This window comes from Podarcis bocagei (assembly GCF_964188305.1).
Source record: "Podarcis bocagei genome assembly, chromosome: 7".
NCBI classification, from domain to species: Eukaryota; Metazoa; Chordata; class Lepidosauria; order Squamata; family Lacertidae; genus Podarcis; species Podarcis bocagei.
Genome location: NC_138132.1, coordinates 29,872,229 through 29,885,866, shown reverse-complemented (window position 1 = coordinate 29,885,866; position 13,638 = coordinate 29,872,229). Strand labels below are relative to the sequence as shown.

Genomic DNA, 13,638 nt, shown 5'->3' with positions numbered 1-13,638 from the left:
GCTGTTGGGGTTGTAAGTTGTTTTGAACTGTTTTTTTATATTGTGTTTTAATGTTGTAACTTGCCCTGGGACCTTGGGATGAAGAGTGCGTAACTAATAACAATAACATTAATGATAAATGCTCTGGTGGTTAGGGCGTGGTGCTGATCATGCCAAGGTCGCAGGTTCGATCCCCACACGGGCTACCATCATATTTCTCCATTGCAAGGGGTTGGACTAGATTAGTTCAGTTTGTGCGGGGACACTCTATACTTTTTCTAGCTCTATTACAAAACGGGCACCGTGTTTCAAGAGATGCGGGAGGAACCAAGGGAGGCCGGCCTCATCTCACAGGGCCGGGAGATGCCTTTGAAGGCGGCAGTGCGCATGCTCTGCCATTGTTGACATCCGGGTTCTTTCCCTCTGCTCAGTGCGTGTGGCTGCGTGTTTGCTGCTATCGCTGCGGGGAACGGGGCGTGCGGGGGCGTCGCCACGCGCTCGGCCATGTCTCACGGGCACAGTCACGGCGGGGGCAGCTGTTGCCATAGCGACGACCACGAAGAGCCTCCCGAGCGGCGCGGCCAGGCCTGGGGCCTTTACCTGCGCATCGACCGCGAGCGCCTGGAGTGCCTGAACGAGCGGAGGGAAGGCAGCGGGGCTCTTGTCTTCCGCGCCTGGGAAGACCGCGGGGACCGCCAGAAGGTCTGCCCTCCTTTTTTTGTCTCGCCTCGCGGAGGTGTTGTGGGGAGGAGGAGCTTGTGGACGTTTCGGTGCTGCTGAGCTGCAATTCCTACCAGGCCTCGCCATGGGCTGTGCCAGGGAGTTGCAGCTCGACAACACCTGGAGGGCGTTGGTGCAATGCACCAGCACAGGTTGCAACACTAGACCCCGGTGTTGCTGAAGTACAACTCCTGACATCCATGCATGGGAGCATCCAGGATTTATTTTTGGGGGAGGGGCAGGCTTTAGGTTAGGGGGTCAGAATCGAGTTGTCTTAGACGCAATTGTTCAGTTAGTTAATTTTTTTTTTATTTACTTGATGGGGGACACCTGCTCCTCCCTCTGGCTGTACCCATGCATCCCTATCATTGGCCATCTGGCTGAGTCTGATGAGAGTTGGAGTCCAGCAACATCTGGAGGGCCACAGGGCTCCTCATACCTGGCGTAGATATCGACCCAGCGAAGGTGCTGGTTACGGGGAGGGGCAGAGGGAGGGTCAAGGGTGTGTGTCAAACGCCCAGGCACTCACCCGCCCATTCAATGTTATTGGATGCATGTGGTAACTGCGCAGAAAGGTATTTTTCCACATACAAATTATAACTCAGTTATGAAGTGGAAACTTTTAAAAAATCCTAAGCATTTTCCAGAGAGGTAACGGTGTTTATTCTGTTGCCGTAGAAACAAGGCTTATCTATTTAAGATATTTGTAAGCTGCCTCTTAGGTAAGCTATCTGAAGGTGGCTTCTTAACAGTATAAATTGAAAACCGGCATGCTTAGAAAACAAAAACTAGAGTTTTACCCGGAAAACATATGGGAAAAAGTTGCAGCACTCAGGGCTTTGTAGTTTAGAGAACAGGCGAGTATGAGGTGACATGATAGAAATTTATAAAATTATGCATCTCATTCAGGAAGTGGATAGGGGGGGAAACCATTTTCTTCTCTCAAAGTATTAGAACTCATGGACACCGAGTGAAGTTGAATGTTGGAAGATTCAGGACAAATAAAGTACTTTTTCATGCAACACATAGTTAATCTCCAGGACTCGCTCCCACAGGAGGTGGTGATGGCCACCAACTTGGATGGCTTTAAAAGAGGATGGGACAAATTTATGGAGATAAGGCTATCAATAGCTACTAACCATGATGGCTATGCTCTGCCTCCATGGTGATGCTTCTGTATACCAGTTTCTGGAAACTGCAGGAAGGGAGAGTGCTTTTGTTCTCGGGTCCTACTTGTGGGTTTCCCACAGGCATCTGGTTCTCTTCTGTGAGAACTGGATGCTGGACTACATGGGTTATTGGCCTGATCCAGCAGCTCTTCTTATGAGGGCTCACAAATTTAATATGGCAAATAAGATTGACGGGAGTCTGCATGCTTACTATGAAAGTTAACTCCATCAATATAAATATAAATTACTTTAGAAGGCATACAGTATATTTAGGATGGGAACAGTAATGTGAAGCGTGATGCTATTTTCCCATTAGAACTTGAACATATGAGACAAAGTGTTGAGGATGTCCAGTGTACTTTTCAGGTCAGAGAGAGATAAGACAGCCCTACTTTTAGAAGCAAAAACTTACTGGTTTCCAGTACTGTCTGTCAATGTACGTAATACATTGACTGTGAAGGGACAGGTCTTGTTACACCACCTGGTCCAGTCAGTTTGTGTATTGACTGGAAAGGGTCAGAGAGGTGGCTGTGCCATCTGGCACTATTGCTTATGTCTCCTGATAGATTCCCAGTGCACACTATGTTATAGGACTGTTTTATAGGTAGTTAAGTTGTACTTGCCTGTATTGGATTTAAAGTGCAAAGAGGTTTGAAAGAAGACAGACTTAGATTTGTATGTGTTTGCCTAGATGTCCAGAATTCTGTGCCTAGAAAATTACTGCATTCTGCAACTGAGATGAATTAAGGCAAATTATATATTTTCTGTCTGTGCACTTAAAATTCAGGTTTTGAAGTCACATAGAATTATCTGGGCAAGAATGGTATGGGCATAGAGAACAGGGTTAGACTGACAGCAGGTGTAGTCTGTGAGTCACAGTGCATTAGTTCTGGGAGACATAAGAGATGGCCTCATCCCCAGGCTTCGAAATAGCCACCTGCTTGGGGTGGATCATTATTGCCTCCAGGAAATCCAAGAGGGTGGTCTTGCAGAGTGGAAGCAGATTCCTCCTCAATTTTTCAAATAGAAAATGAATAAGTAGCATAACTTTGTGTAGGTTGCTGAAATGTGCGGGTTGATGTAACATATGTGCATTTATTTGCAAGGCTTTCTTTCAGTTTATGTTGCTACTGTCCGGCTTACATGCATCCAGACTTTTCTTCTTAGCTGTGATGGCTAGGAACTTGTTCTTTAAAAATTACAACCTAAAAGTAGCCTCTGGTGTTCTCAAGGTGCCATGCAGGACAACATTTTTATTCACTGGATATAAATTTCCTTATATTAAATTTTTTGTTTTATGTTTTATGTTTCTTCTAGTTTGTAGAAAGCGATGATGATGAAGAGCTTTTGTTTAATATTCCGTAAGTACCTATTTTGCATGAGTGCATGATTTATTGACATTCACGTCTCTCCATGTTCAGTGCTGTTTTTTCCTCACTCTTGAAATGTAACTTGAAATGCAGAGCATCTGGTTGGCAGTCAAGCTGTAAGAGGTAATTTTGGAAGATGGCTACTATAATTTTATTTTTGTTTCTACCTGATTTTCAGGAAAGACTGACTCTCAAAGCAGGTTGCAATTAAAAATCCACAAAAAGAGTGATATGTTAGGGATATGTGAAGTGTTTATGGCACTCTCCAGCAGCTGATGCCATAATAGACATTTCAGAGGGGGGTGCAGAAGGAGCTGTGGGTAGACTGGGTGGCAGTATGACTGGTGGTAAAGATGGCAACCCACAGCAGCAGTCTTTCCAATGTTCTGAAGAGTCATTGGACAATGTTGAAGGTGTGACATTCTTACTGCAAGATTTTAATCATATGAGTACAGATTTTGTTACACTTTAGTACACCACCTAGGAATCTTTTTGTTAAAAAATGCTTTAAATCTACTGTACTTGGAAAACCAGCAATCTGTCTCTTGTTGCAGTTTTACCGGCAATGTGAAACTAAAAGGGATAATTGTGATGGGAGACAATGATGACACACACCCATCAGAAATGAGACTGTAAGTGGGGCTGAAGGGGAAATATTTTGTGGGGGAACTGTTGTGCTGTGCAAATGCCTAATCCTACCAAGACAATAACTGAGTGGTTATTCTTATTTTTTTTGTTTTAGTTCTTCTATTATTCTAGTCAATCCTGGCCACTGTGTAGCTTGCAGTAAACGGTTAAGTTCAGTAAATTTGAAATTGCCCCTGCCCAAATTCTGTGCCCGAAGAACTCTCTTTCTTTACTCTCATAACTTCCAGGTCATCATGTAGCAGTGACAGCAGAAGCTACAATTGGCAGAATTTGTCAAGATCTGGCTTCTATACTAACACATGCTCCTCCCTTGCTTTCCTGCCACTGCTGAATGGTCCCTGTGCCCCAGTCCTACGTAGGAGAAAGTAGGAGAGTGCCTCCCATTCTTCAGCTCCTTCTTTCCTCAGGTGTCTGCTTTGTCCCATTTCCTTCTAACCATCTTGGCACTTGGCTAGCCTTCCTTCCACCTCACCTTGGTAGCACATAGTGTACTTAAGGTTTCCCTCTTTGCACTTTTGTCCCCTCTGAACAAAATACAGGATGCTAGTTCTTAGGTGGAGCCCATAAAAATAGAGCCATACAAATAGAAGCCTATGATATGACCTGTGGGACCCCTAGAAATCATACATAGATCCCTCACATTCATCAGGAAGAGTACACGTTTTTACACTCCTGTGTGCAACTGTGAAGACCGAAACTGTAGAATCATGAGAGCCATCTTTAGTGCTGCAGTGGGATATTGTTGCTTTGGCTGTGTGCTCTAGGCAAATTGGCATTTGGCTTTGCTGTCATGGCATTTGCAGGTTGGTGCCCTTAGCAGTTGGGTGCAGGAGCTTCGCAAGTAGCTTGCCATTCTGTCATCTGTGGTGGTTTGAGGGCAGAGTCGCAAAGGAACAGGAAGTTGGTGAATTGGGGATGTGGCTGAAGATTCATAAATTTCTAACATTTATTAAATCAATATTTCCCCTAGGTAGCAATGTTGGTACTACTGATCTACCAGCCCAGTTACTCAGAGATCCATGAGTTGTAGTTCCTTTCTTTTTCAATAGGAGGAGCAGTTTCCTTTTCTAAGCAGTACATTAGGGCTATACTGTAGTCTTCAACTACCGTATTTTTCGCTCTATAACACGCAGATTTTTGCTCCTAAAAAGGAAGGGGAAATGTCTGTGCGTGTTATGGAGCGAATGTGTGTCCCTGGAGCCGAAAAATGAGGCAAAAATCAAACCGCGCTTCAGGGAGAAGGGAGCTCCGTGAGACAGGAAGCTGCTTTCCTTCATTCTGCCTCAGGGTCTTACTGCCCACCCTGCTCTGTTTCGTTGCTGTGTTTGCTCAAACGGAACAAAGAGCAGGGAAAGCCCCTCCCCTCCAGGCAAGTAGAGAGGAGAGCAGAGCGTCCAAACAAAGAGCAGGGAAAGCCCCTCCCCTCCAGGCAAGTAGAGAGGAGAGCAGAGCGTCGCTCTATCCTCTCCCTGCTCCGGAGGGAACAATGTTTGTGAAGGGAAGAGAGATTACAGGTTCGGCTTAAAATTCTGATTTGACTTCCTGCTTTTTGTTTTTGGAGACACACAGCATTCAAATATGCTTTCTTCCATTTAAAAGGATGAAATCCTTAAACAGTGTTTTGCCTGTAAATTCATGCGATCTGGAAGATTACAGTGTCTGTACCTCTTAAGGGATGGCAAAGCTTAGGTTTCGCTGCTAAATAGTTCTTAATGCAGTTAAAATGCTTTCTTCTGTCATGCTGGTGGGAGGGAGAGGGAGAGAGAGAGAGCGCACGCTGGCTGGCTTGGGTGGGTGGATGGGGGGAAACTTTTGCCTTCCTTTCCTCACGTTATAGCCCTCTCCTGCATTCTTAGCCTTCTGTGTTTTTCCTTCCCTCCCCACTTAAAATGTGGTTACAAAGCATGGATCCTCAGGATCTTTGCATTGGGTCACCCCAAATTCACCATCAGAGCACACAGCATGTCCATGGCTACAGCCTGCCCCCCCAAAATCACACACCCATTGTTGCCTGGGGCTGCAATGGTGCAAAAACGTGGTTACAAAGCATGGATCCACATGGATCCTCAGGATCTTTGCATTGGGTCAGCCAAAATTCACCATCAGAGCACATAGCATGTCCATGGCTACAGCCTGTCCCCCCCCCCAAAAAAAATCACGCACCCACTGTTGCCTGGGGCTGCAATGGTGCAAAAACGTGGTTACAAAGCATGGATCCACAGGGATTCTCAGGATTTTTGCATTGGGTCACCCCAAATTCACCATCAGATCACATGTCTGTGGCCACAGCATGAAGCACAAAAATGATACGTCCACTGTTTCATTCAGAATATTTTTTCCCTTGTTTTCCTCCTCTAAAAACGATGTGCGTGTTATGGTCAGGTGCGTGTTATAGAGCGAAAAATACGGTATTTCAGACCTGGGACTCACCTTCAACTCAATATGCATTTGGGGACGTATCTCTTAATTTTTTTTACTACATACAGGTAACTCGCACTATCATAGCTTTGCGTGGGTGGGTAAGGGAAATAATTAAGTAAATGGAGAGCGTAGGAAACCCACTCTCCATTTATTTATTCCCCCCACCTGTGCAAAGCTGCAATTGTGGGCTTACCATGCTTTGGGTAAGCAGTGCAAGGGCCCTGGAAGCATCCCAGAGGCCTTTCACCTCCTTCCCAGAGCCAGATAAGTGAGGCACTGGGCTTTGGGAATGAGGCATGAGGGCTCTGGCAGGGTCCTAGAGTCCTCCCACCTCCTTCCCAAAGGTGGGCAAGTAGCGCTGGAACTTGCAGGGGGGCTGACTCTGGGAGTTCATGACTAAATTTATTTTTGTGTATATGCATGGGCCCCTGGAACCTAGCCCTGATATAAGATGAAAGTTACCTGTACTTTCAGGGTAGTATTTCGGCTGTTGTGACCTACCTTAGATCTGTCTGTGACCCAGCAGTGGATCCCAACCCACCAGTGGAGGACCAGTGGAATGGAGCAGGGTAACCATTGTAGTGCCCTCCAGATGTTGACAAACTACAGTTTCCATCATGCCTGATTTTTGGCCATGCTGGTTGTGGCTAATGGGAGTTGTAGCTCAAAAACATATGCAGCTCCAAAACACAATATTGGGCTGCCTTTGCAATAGATAGACTTAGAGCATGTCAATCAATCAATCTTTATTACCGTCCAGAGACCCAACAAATCATTACAAATCAATACACAATTCATACTTAGACCATGTCTTAAGCCAGCCTTCTCCAACCTGGTTCCTTCCTGGTGGTGGTGGGTTACAGATCTTGCCCCCTTGACCTTTGGCCATAGTGCATGGGAATGATGGCCATAGCAGTCCCAAACAGTTGGAGGGCACCAGGATGTGAAAAATAACTTGTTTTTGTCTTCTGATTTCTCCGTTTGTGTGGTGCTCCTAGCAGTTGGGCTATGTTTCGCAGTACAAAGCCAAATTACTACAGTGGTTGGGATATGTAAGCAAACTTTGAATTTGTGCAGGATGACCTTTGCTGTTGTCTTGTATTTATTTCAGCTTTAAGAACATTCCTCACATGTCTTTTGGTGATACTGCCAGAGAACCAGATCAGATGTTCAGCCTGAATCGTGACGTTACTGGAGAACTGGAATATCCTACAAAGTGAGTCATTGCTCAGCTCTCACAGGGGATGTGCAGAACTCCCTTGTTTTGAAACTGGAAACAAATATTCAACCTGTGCCTCAACACCATCTCTCTTATAGTTCTCCATGTACCAAATGTCAGGACCTTCTCTTTTGAACTATAATCTGTCGTGTTCTTGAGCATAAGGAGCCATGGCAGTTAAATTGGTTAATATTTCTACTGTGCAGACATGCTTGGTGTAAGAAACGGAACATAAAGAGAAGGGCAACTGTTTTATTTCCAGACTGATTCTTAATTATATTTTATTTTCTGGTATAGCTCACAAACAGCATTTTTGCCATTGCTGTCAAAAATGTGGTATGGTGCTTAATTGCTGCTCCTGAAGCGTATGTGTTGGGTGGGAACTAAGCACCACAGCTGGATACATGCAAATTAATAAAGAAGTCAAAGAAGGGAAGTTAACTTGATACCTAGACTGTAGAGAAGCTTTTTCCTTACCTAGCTTCTTCTTGAGCTTTCTTCTGCAATTGAGGATTAGAGAGTCTTTTGTGACTGGAGAAGACTTGAAATGTAGCAAAAGCTATCCATCATGGGGCTTTGGCCTCCTGTTTGTGTGACACCCATTAACTGTCATCATTTGTTCCCATTTCCTTTTGTGATATTATAATTAGTTATTATTGATGTGATGTTTTGTCATTACAACAGAACAAAGGTGATATGTATCATTTTCTGGAACAAAAAACCACAGGAAATTTAAGGGTGTGGAAAGCTGCAGCCCTGGTTTTGAAGTAATTCAATTTCTGAATTAACTTCACAAGGTGACATAAACCCCCATGTGCCCCAAAAGAGGAAAGGCAGGAAGAAGAATATAGTAGGTTGGTTGTGTTGCTGAACAGACAAAACTGGAATTTCAGAGAGTTGGAAGCCCTCTAAATGGGGCGGGGGGTACTATGACGCATAAATAGGCACAACGGTCTCTAAATGTGATCGGTAGTGTAGTCACTGAAAAATCCCAACGATCAAGAAGTGAATTGAGTGGCTTTAAGGGGCAGAATCTGATAGAGGAGTATTTCAGTAAGGGATCAGGCATTGGTAGGTCTCTCCCAGAAAAGAAAGATAGCACCAGTGACAAGTGTGCCCTGATTGGTTGGCTGAAACAGCCAAAAATGCTCTAACTGCTGCTGCAATCCAGGAAGTTAAGGTGATCCCTTTCTCCCTTCAGGCTTTGCCAGTCCCTGAGCTTGTGTCTCAGTCTGGAGTTGGTAGAGACAGTGACCCCCAAAAACTGTTTTTCTATCCCTATGTGATTATTACTCCAGAGACCAGAATGCAATCTCTTGCGTGTGTGTAATGAGAATTGTATATTCAGAACACCAAATTTCTTTTTTGTTTCAGAATTGCTCGCTTCTCAAATGTTTATCATCTGTCCATCCACATCTCCAAGAACTTTGGTGCTGAGACAACGAAGATCTTTTACATAGGCCTGAGGGGAGAATGGACAGAAGTAAGGGGCCAAGATGACAAATGGAAAAAGTGTGCAGTTATGAGGAAAGAGGGCCATGCAGAGCTTCTTAAATTTGTATAAATTATCAATAGAGATAGAAAAACAAGACAGCCCTAGCCCACGTGCTTCTAGATCAGTACACAATAAAAAAGGAAAAAGAGATGTGGGGTGGGGGGCAGGGAAGGGAAGGGAAGCAAACAAAGATAGATCTTGTGCCAGCAGGAAGGCCACCAAGGATACTGTTACTTATTTATAAAATTTCTATACCGTCCTTCATCACTGGAGAGTTTATAATAGCAGGAGACAAGTCAAATTACATACAATTCTGTATGTAATTCTGTCTGGGCAGAGGCTCCAGGGTGGGTGCAAAATCAATGTGACAACCTTGGATGTTGTATATTTGAACGACTCCTAGCTGTTGTCTGCTGTTGTTAGTGGCTAGTGGAAAAGAGCATATGAAAGTCTGTGCTTAAGGTACATCCATAGTAAAACATTAACAAGGTTTAAATGCAACTATTGCCTTCTAGTAGGTGCCCACCACTTATGGTTCTTAGTGCTATTTGCTGTGGTAATGATGAGGAGTATGACGTATACCCAAGCCATGCAGATGAGTCCACAAAAGCTGCTATCCCGTTGAGCTTGCTTGACTTCCTGAAGGTTACTTGTCACTTTTAGCACGTTGTATAAGGGAGCCACCCTTCTGTTAAAAAAAAGAAGCAGCTTTCCTGCCTTGTCACATCTTGATGCATCTTATGTCTCACAGATGACTCAATGAGTGGCTGTTTGCAGAGATGCCACTTTTATATACCTGCCACTTGATTGCTACAAATCTGGCCCCAGGCTCTCTGTGCAGGATGTGTTTCAGTTATGTGGAAGATCTGTCGTAGGATCTAAAGCAGAGATTCCTTAGATGGGCAGCTTGTCTTCAATCCCACCTGTTGCTCCAAATTAGGGTATGATTGTAAACAAAGCAGTTGTAGCTATTTTGCTGGTTTTCCCTAGTGCAGAGCTCTGCCAGGTTAAAGCAGCCACTGACTTATCTTGACAATCCTGCCATTTTTCACTGCACACAGCATACCTGAATGATAAGGCATGCTAGACTTTGAGGGGACAAGACATGAAAAGAGTCATCACTGCATCCCCAAAGGGGTAGGTTAGCATCATCTTAAAACTCATCAAAGCATGCACAGGTTACTCAAGGAATCTTTGCGTAGTGAGTATTCTAGGGAAAACATATGGTGGAAGAGAAGGTCCTGCTAAATGGAAATTGTATCAAAGGACTGCTCTGGCTTTCGCCAATTCTCAACTTTACTGTGTTGCATCTTAGCAAGTCTTTTGTCTTTCCTGTACAGCCTCATCGACATGAAGTGACCATCTGCAACTACGAAGCAGCAGCGAACCCAGCTGACCACAAAATTGATCAGTTCACACCGGAGACGCATTTCATTTCCTAAGTGGTTTGTGCACCACCAGACTGCTGTGGAGGCTTGGAAGACTGTCAAACACTTGAGGCTATAAGGAGCATTGTAGTGTTCATTCTTTTGTGGGTGTGGCTGCTTTGGTAAAGCAGGGCACTAAATGCTGGCAATTAGGTACCAATTATACCATTGCTAAGGACAATCATGGCTTGAGATCTTACAAATATTGAAGGAGTAGGTTTTGGAAATATTGGCCTTTGCCTGCCTGTAACATGGTTGTCTCAACTATGTTGTATCTGTCAGGGCAGAAGTTGTTTTTTTCAGTCAGTGATCTTTCTGTTCAGTTGCTGCTTCTGCTGGCAATACATAAAGGTATGAGGCTGGTGGAAGACTTGGTCTGGGAGTGTTGTATCATCTGAGATTCTGTTCTGCCTCTTGAATGTACTTTATACAGGGGGATAAGTTATTGGTGTTCTAGATGAGCTCTTGGCTAATTTCAAAAGTTAATGTGACTTGTACATGGCAGTATTCATTTGGTTGTGCTCCAGAGAGTGCACCAAAGTACTGCATGCTTCTCCATGAATATCATCCAGTAAGCTGCTTGCCAAAATGCAACAGTTTCAACTGTGCATCTAAAACCTGAAGAGGGGTGTCTCTCTCCTGGGCTTAACTTTCTAACCAATGTGGCTTAATTTTTTCTAATAAACATGGCAAAGAACGTGTATGTCCCTTGCTTATATCTTTTTTTTTTTTTTTTTTTTTACTCTCCAAGCAGGAAATCTGCCCTTAGTGCCTGACACAATTGACTGGTACAAAATAAATGTGGAGGAGTACAAAGAGCACAAGAAGAGCCCTACTGGATCAGATTAAAGGCCTAGCTAGTCCAGTTTTTGGTTCTCACAGTGGCCAACCAGATGCCTCTTGGAAGTTCACAAGCAGGGCAATGAGGAAATAAAATAGTACAGAAGGGTGAGATTTATGGAGCGCTGTCAGCATTAGAGTTTTGTTGACAACAGTAGATTTTTAAAAAATCTTTCCCCCCTGCAATGCAGGAATCTCAGCTAAAGCATCCATGACAGATGGCCATCCAACCTCTGCTTAAAAACCTCCCTATCATCACAACATTTATATTCCACCTTTCTTTCAAGGAGCTGGAGGTGGTGTATGTGGTTTTCCCTCTCTCCAGTAGGCTAGGCCAAGAGAAAATGTGTAGTTCAAGATCAGTGATCTTCATGGATGATTGGGAATTTGAACCCTGATCTCCTTAGTCCTAGTCCAACATGCTAGTAGCCAGTTCTTAACTAAGGCTCAGCCTTAAACCCTTATAACATATTATTCTCCATTGAACAGCAGGACTAGAGCACAATCCTGTGCATGTTTCCTGGCAAATGTCACTTTACATGTGCCAAAGTAATAAACCCTTTGTTGCCGCTGGGTATAAACAACAGCCAATCCAGCTTCCTGTACATTTTCAAAATATGTGTGCATTCAGTGTCCACTTTATAGGCTAAAGATGTCAGCCCTTTTCCTATTACACCTTAACATTTGATGAAGGGAGGGAAGAGGAGTATTTGTTTCATTGGTAGTGGTGGTTGTGAGCAAGTCCATTTGTTGGCATCCATCTCAAGACAATGGAATGTGCCTCTGAGAGTAAAGTCAGACCATGGGACGCAAGCCTGCACAGTGTGTATGAAGGTCCCGGGATGCCAAGACAACAAGAACTTGCTTTTGGTCTCACTGATGTGGTCCAACGGAAAGCAGCAGTACGTTTGGCACCAGCTTGGCTGCAGGAGATGCTGGAAGGGAAGGAAATGTACAAGGCACTATCCTGCCACCTTAGGGACTCCACTCTGGATTTGTGTAGGGTTTACTCCTTAGCCTTTTCTTCTCCCGAAGATATACTGCAAGGTAACGGAGGCTTAGGATCAGTGTTTTCCTTCTAGATGGGCTACCTTCCCAGGTTAATGAACCCCATCTACCCCTCACTTTCCTGCGCATGTAGAAACTGTCCTATTGTCCGTTGGACCCACTTTTGACTTCATCCGCTCAATCCACTGTAGCCTGTCTTCACATGCAGAGGAAGTCCTTAACTCAACAAGGGTTTGAGACCCATGGGCTACCCTCACCTGGTTTAGCCAGCCAGTGGAAGCAGTTCCCAGGGTGCGGCCACTGTTGCATGCTGACAGCTTCTAGCAGCTATGAGAGCTAAGTGCAGGGTGGGGACCAAAGGTGGACAAACTACCCACTACCAATTAGCCTTTTTCATCTCAGCACATAGATAAAAATAAGTAATCTTGTTACTGTTGAACAATTGTGTCAGAAGTCCTTGCCGATTCCCCATCCCCTCTCCTCTTCTTCCTAAATGTTTAAACCAATTCATGAACCAAGAACTTATAAATTGACCACTAATAATGAAACACGTATGTATTTTTCCACATTTATTATGCTATTTTTGTGATATACAAATGACATGAGAAAACTCGGTATACTTGTTTGTATAACATTCTTGTTTATAAAACCCAATTAAAAGAAGAAGTCATTGCCGATCTACGGTTGTACCAGCAGATCCTAATCTATCTTTCACGGGCATACCCATTGCAAATAGGTGTGGGATGTTAAATTCACAGGAAAGGATTGCCCTCTAACCTGGTATGCTCAGTATGGTCACCTGGTCAGACTTTCAAAATCAAGTCAGGCAAAATTTATCCTGCTAACTCGATACAGTTAGCAGGCACGTGCTACCATTAAGTACAGTATGTGTGACGTTATTATGACTAACGGCTGATACCAAGAGCGCAAAAATAATTAGCAACGCCAACGCTGCTGTTCACCATAATAATTATGAATTGGCCATGGCATCAAATGCTATAATCCCCATTACCAAGACCCACCAAAAAAAAGAGCTTCTATTTCAAATACAGTGGTACCTCGGGTTAAGTACTTAATTCGTTCCGGAGGTCCGTTCTTAACCTGAAACTGTTCTTAACCTGAAGCACCACTTTAGTTAATGGGGCCTCCTGCTGCTGCTGCGCCGCTGGAGCACGATTTCTGTTCTCATCCTGAAGCAAAGTTCTTAACCCGAGGTACTATTTCTGGGTTAGCAGAGTCTGTAACCTGAAGCGTATGTAACCCGAGGTACCACTGTAATAACAGCAAAAAGCCATATGAAAATTCTGAGCCATTTACAGTAATTTATGACACCGGCACGAAG

The 13,638-nt window shown here is 44.1% G+C and overlaps 1 protein-coding gene and 1 long non-coding RNA gene across 3 annotated transcripts; one reads left to right on the top strand and one right to left on the bottom strand.

Annotated features, from left to right (window-relative positions):
- Positions 1-382: 382 nt before the first annotated feature.
- PITHD1 (PITH domain containing 1) lies at positions 383-11,151 on the top strand. Its single transcript, XM_081204113.1, has 6 exons — positions 383-681; positions 3,186-3,229; positions 3,793-3,870; positions 7,419-7,523; positions 8,901-9,009; positions 10,362-11,151. The coding sequence occupies exons 1-6, from the start codon at positions 484-486 to the stop codon at positions 10,461-10,463; spliced, it is 636 nt and encodes a 211-aa protein (XP_081060239.1). The 5' UTR covers positions 383-483; the 3' UTR covers positions 10,464-11,151.
- Positions 10,859-13,636, bottom strand: LOC308592559. Of its 2 annotated transcripts, none has more exons than XR_014010549.1 (2): positions 13,074-13,636; positions 10,859-12,328 (listed from the first exon to the last, which is right to left on the bottom strand). It is a non-coding gene; the product is annotated as an uncharacterized lncRNA (long non-coding RNA). The 2 variants fall into 2 exon arrangements; XR_014010550.1 differs by having other exon boundaries at positions 13,355-13,636.
- Between the last annotated feature and the right edge of the window lie 2 nt (positions 13,637-13,638).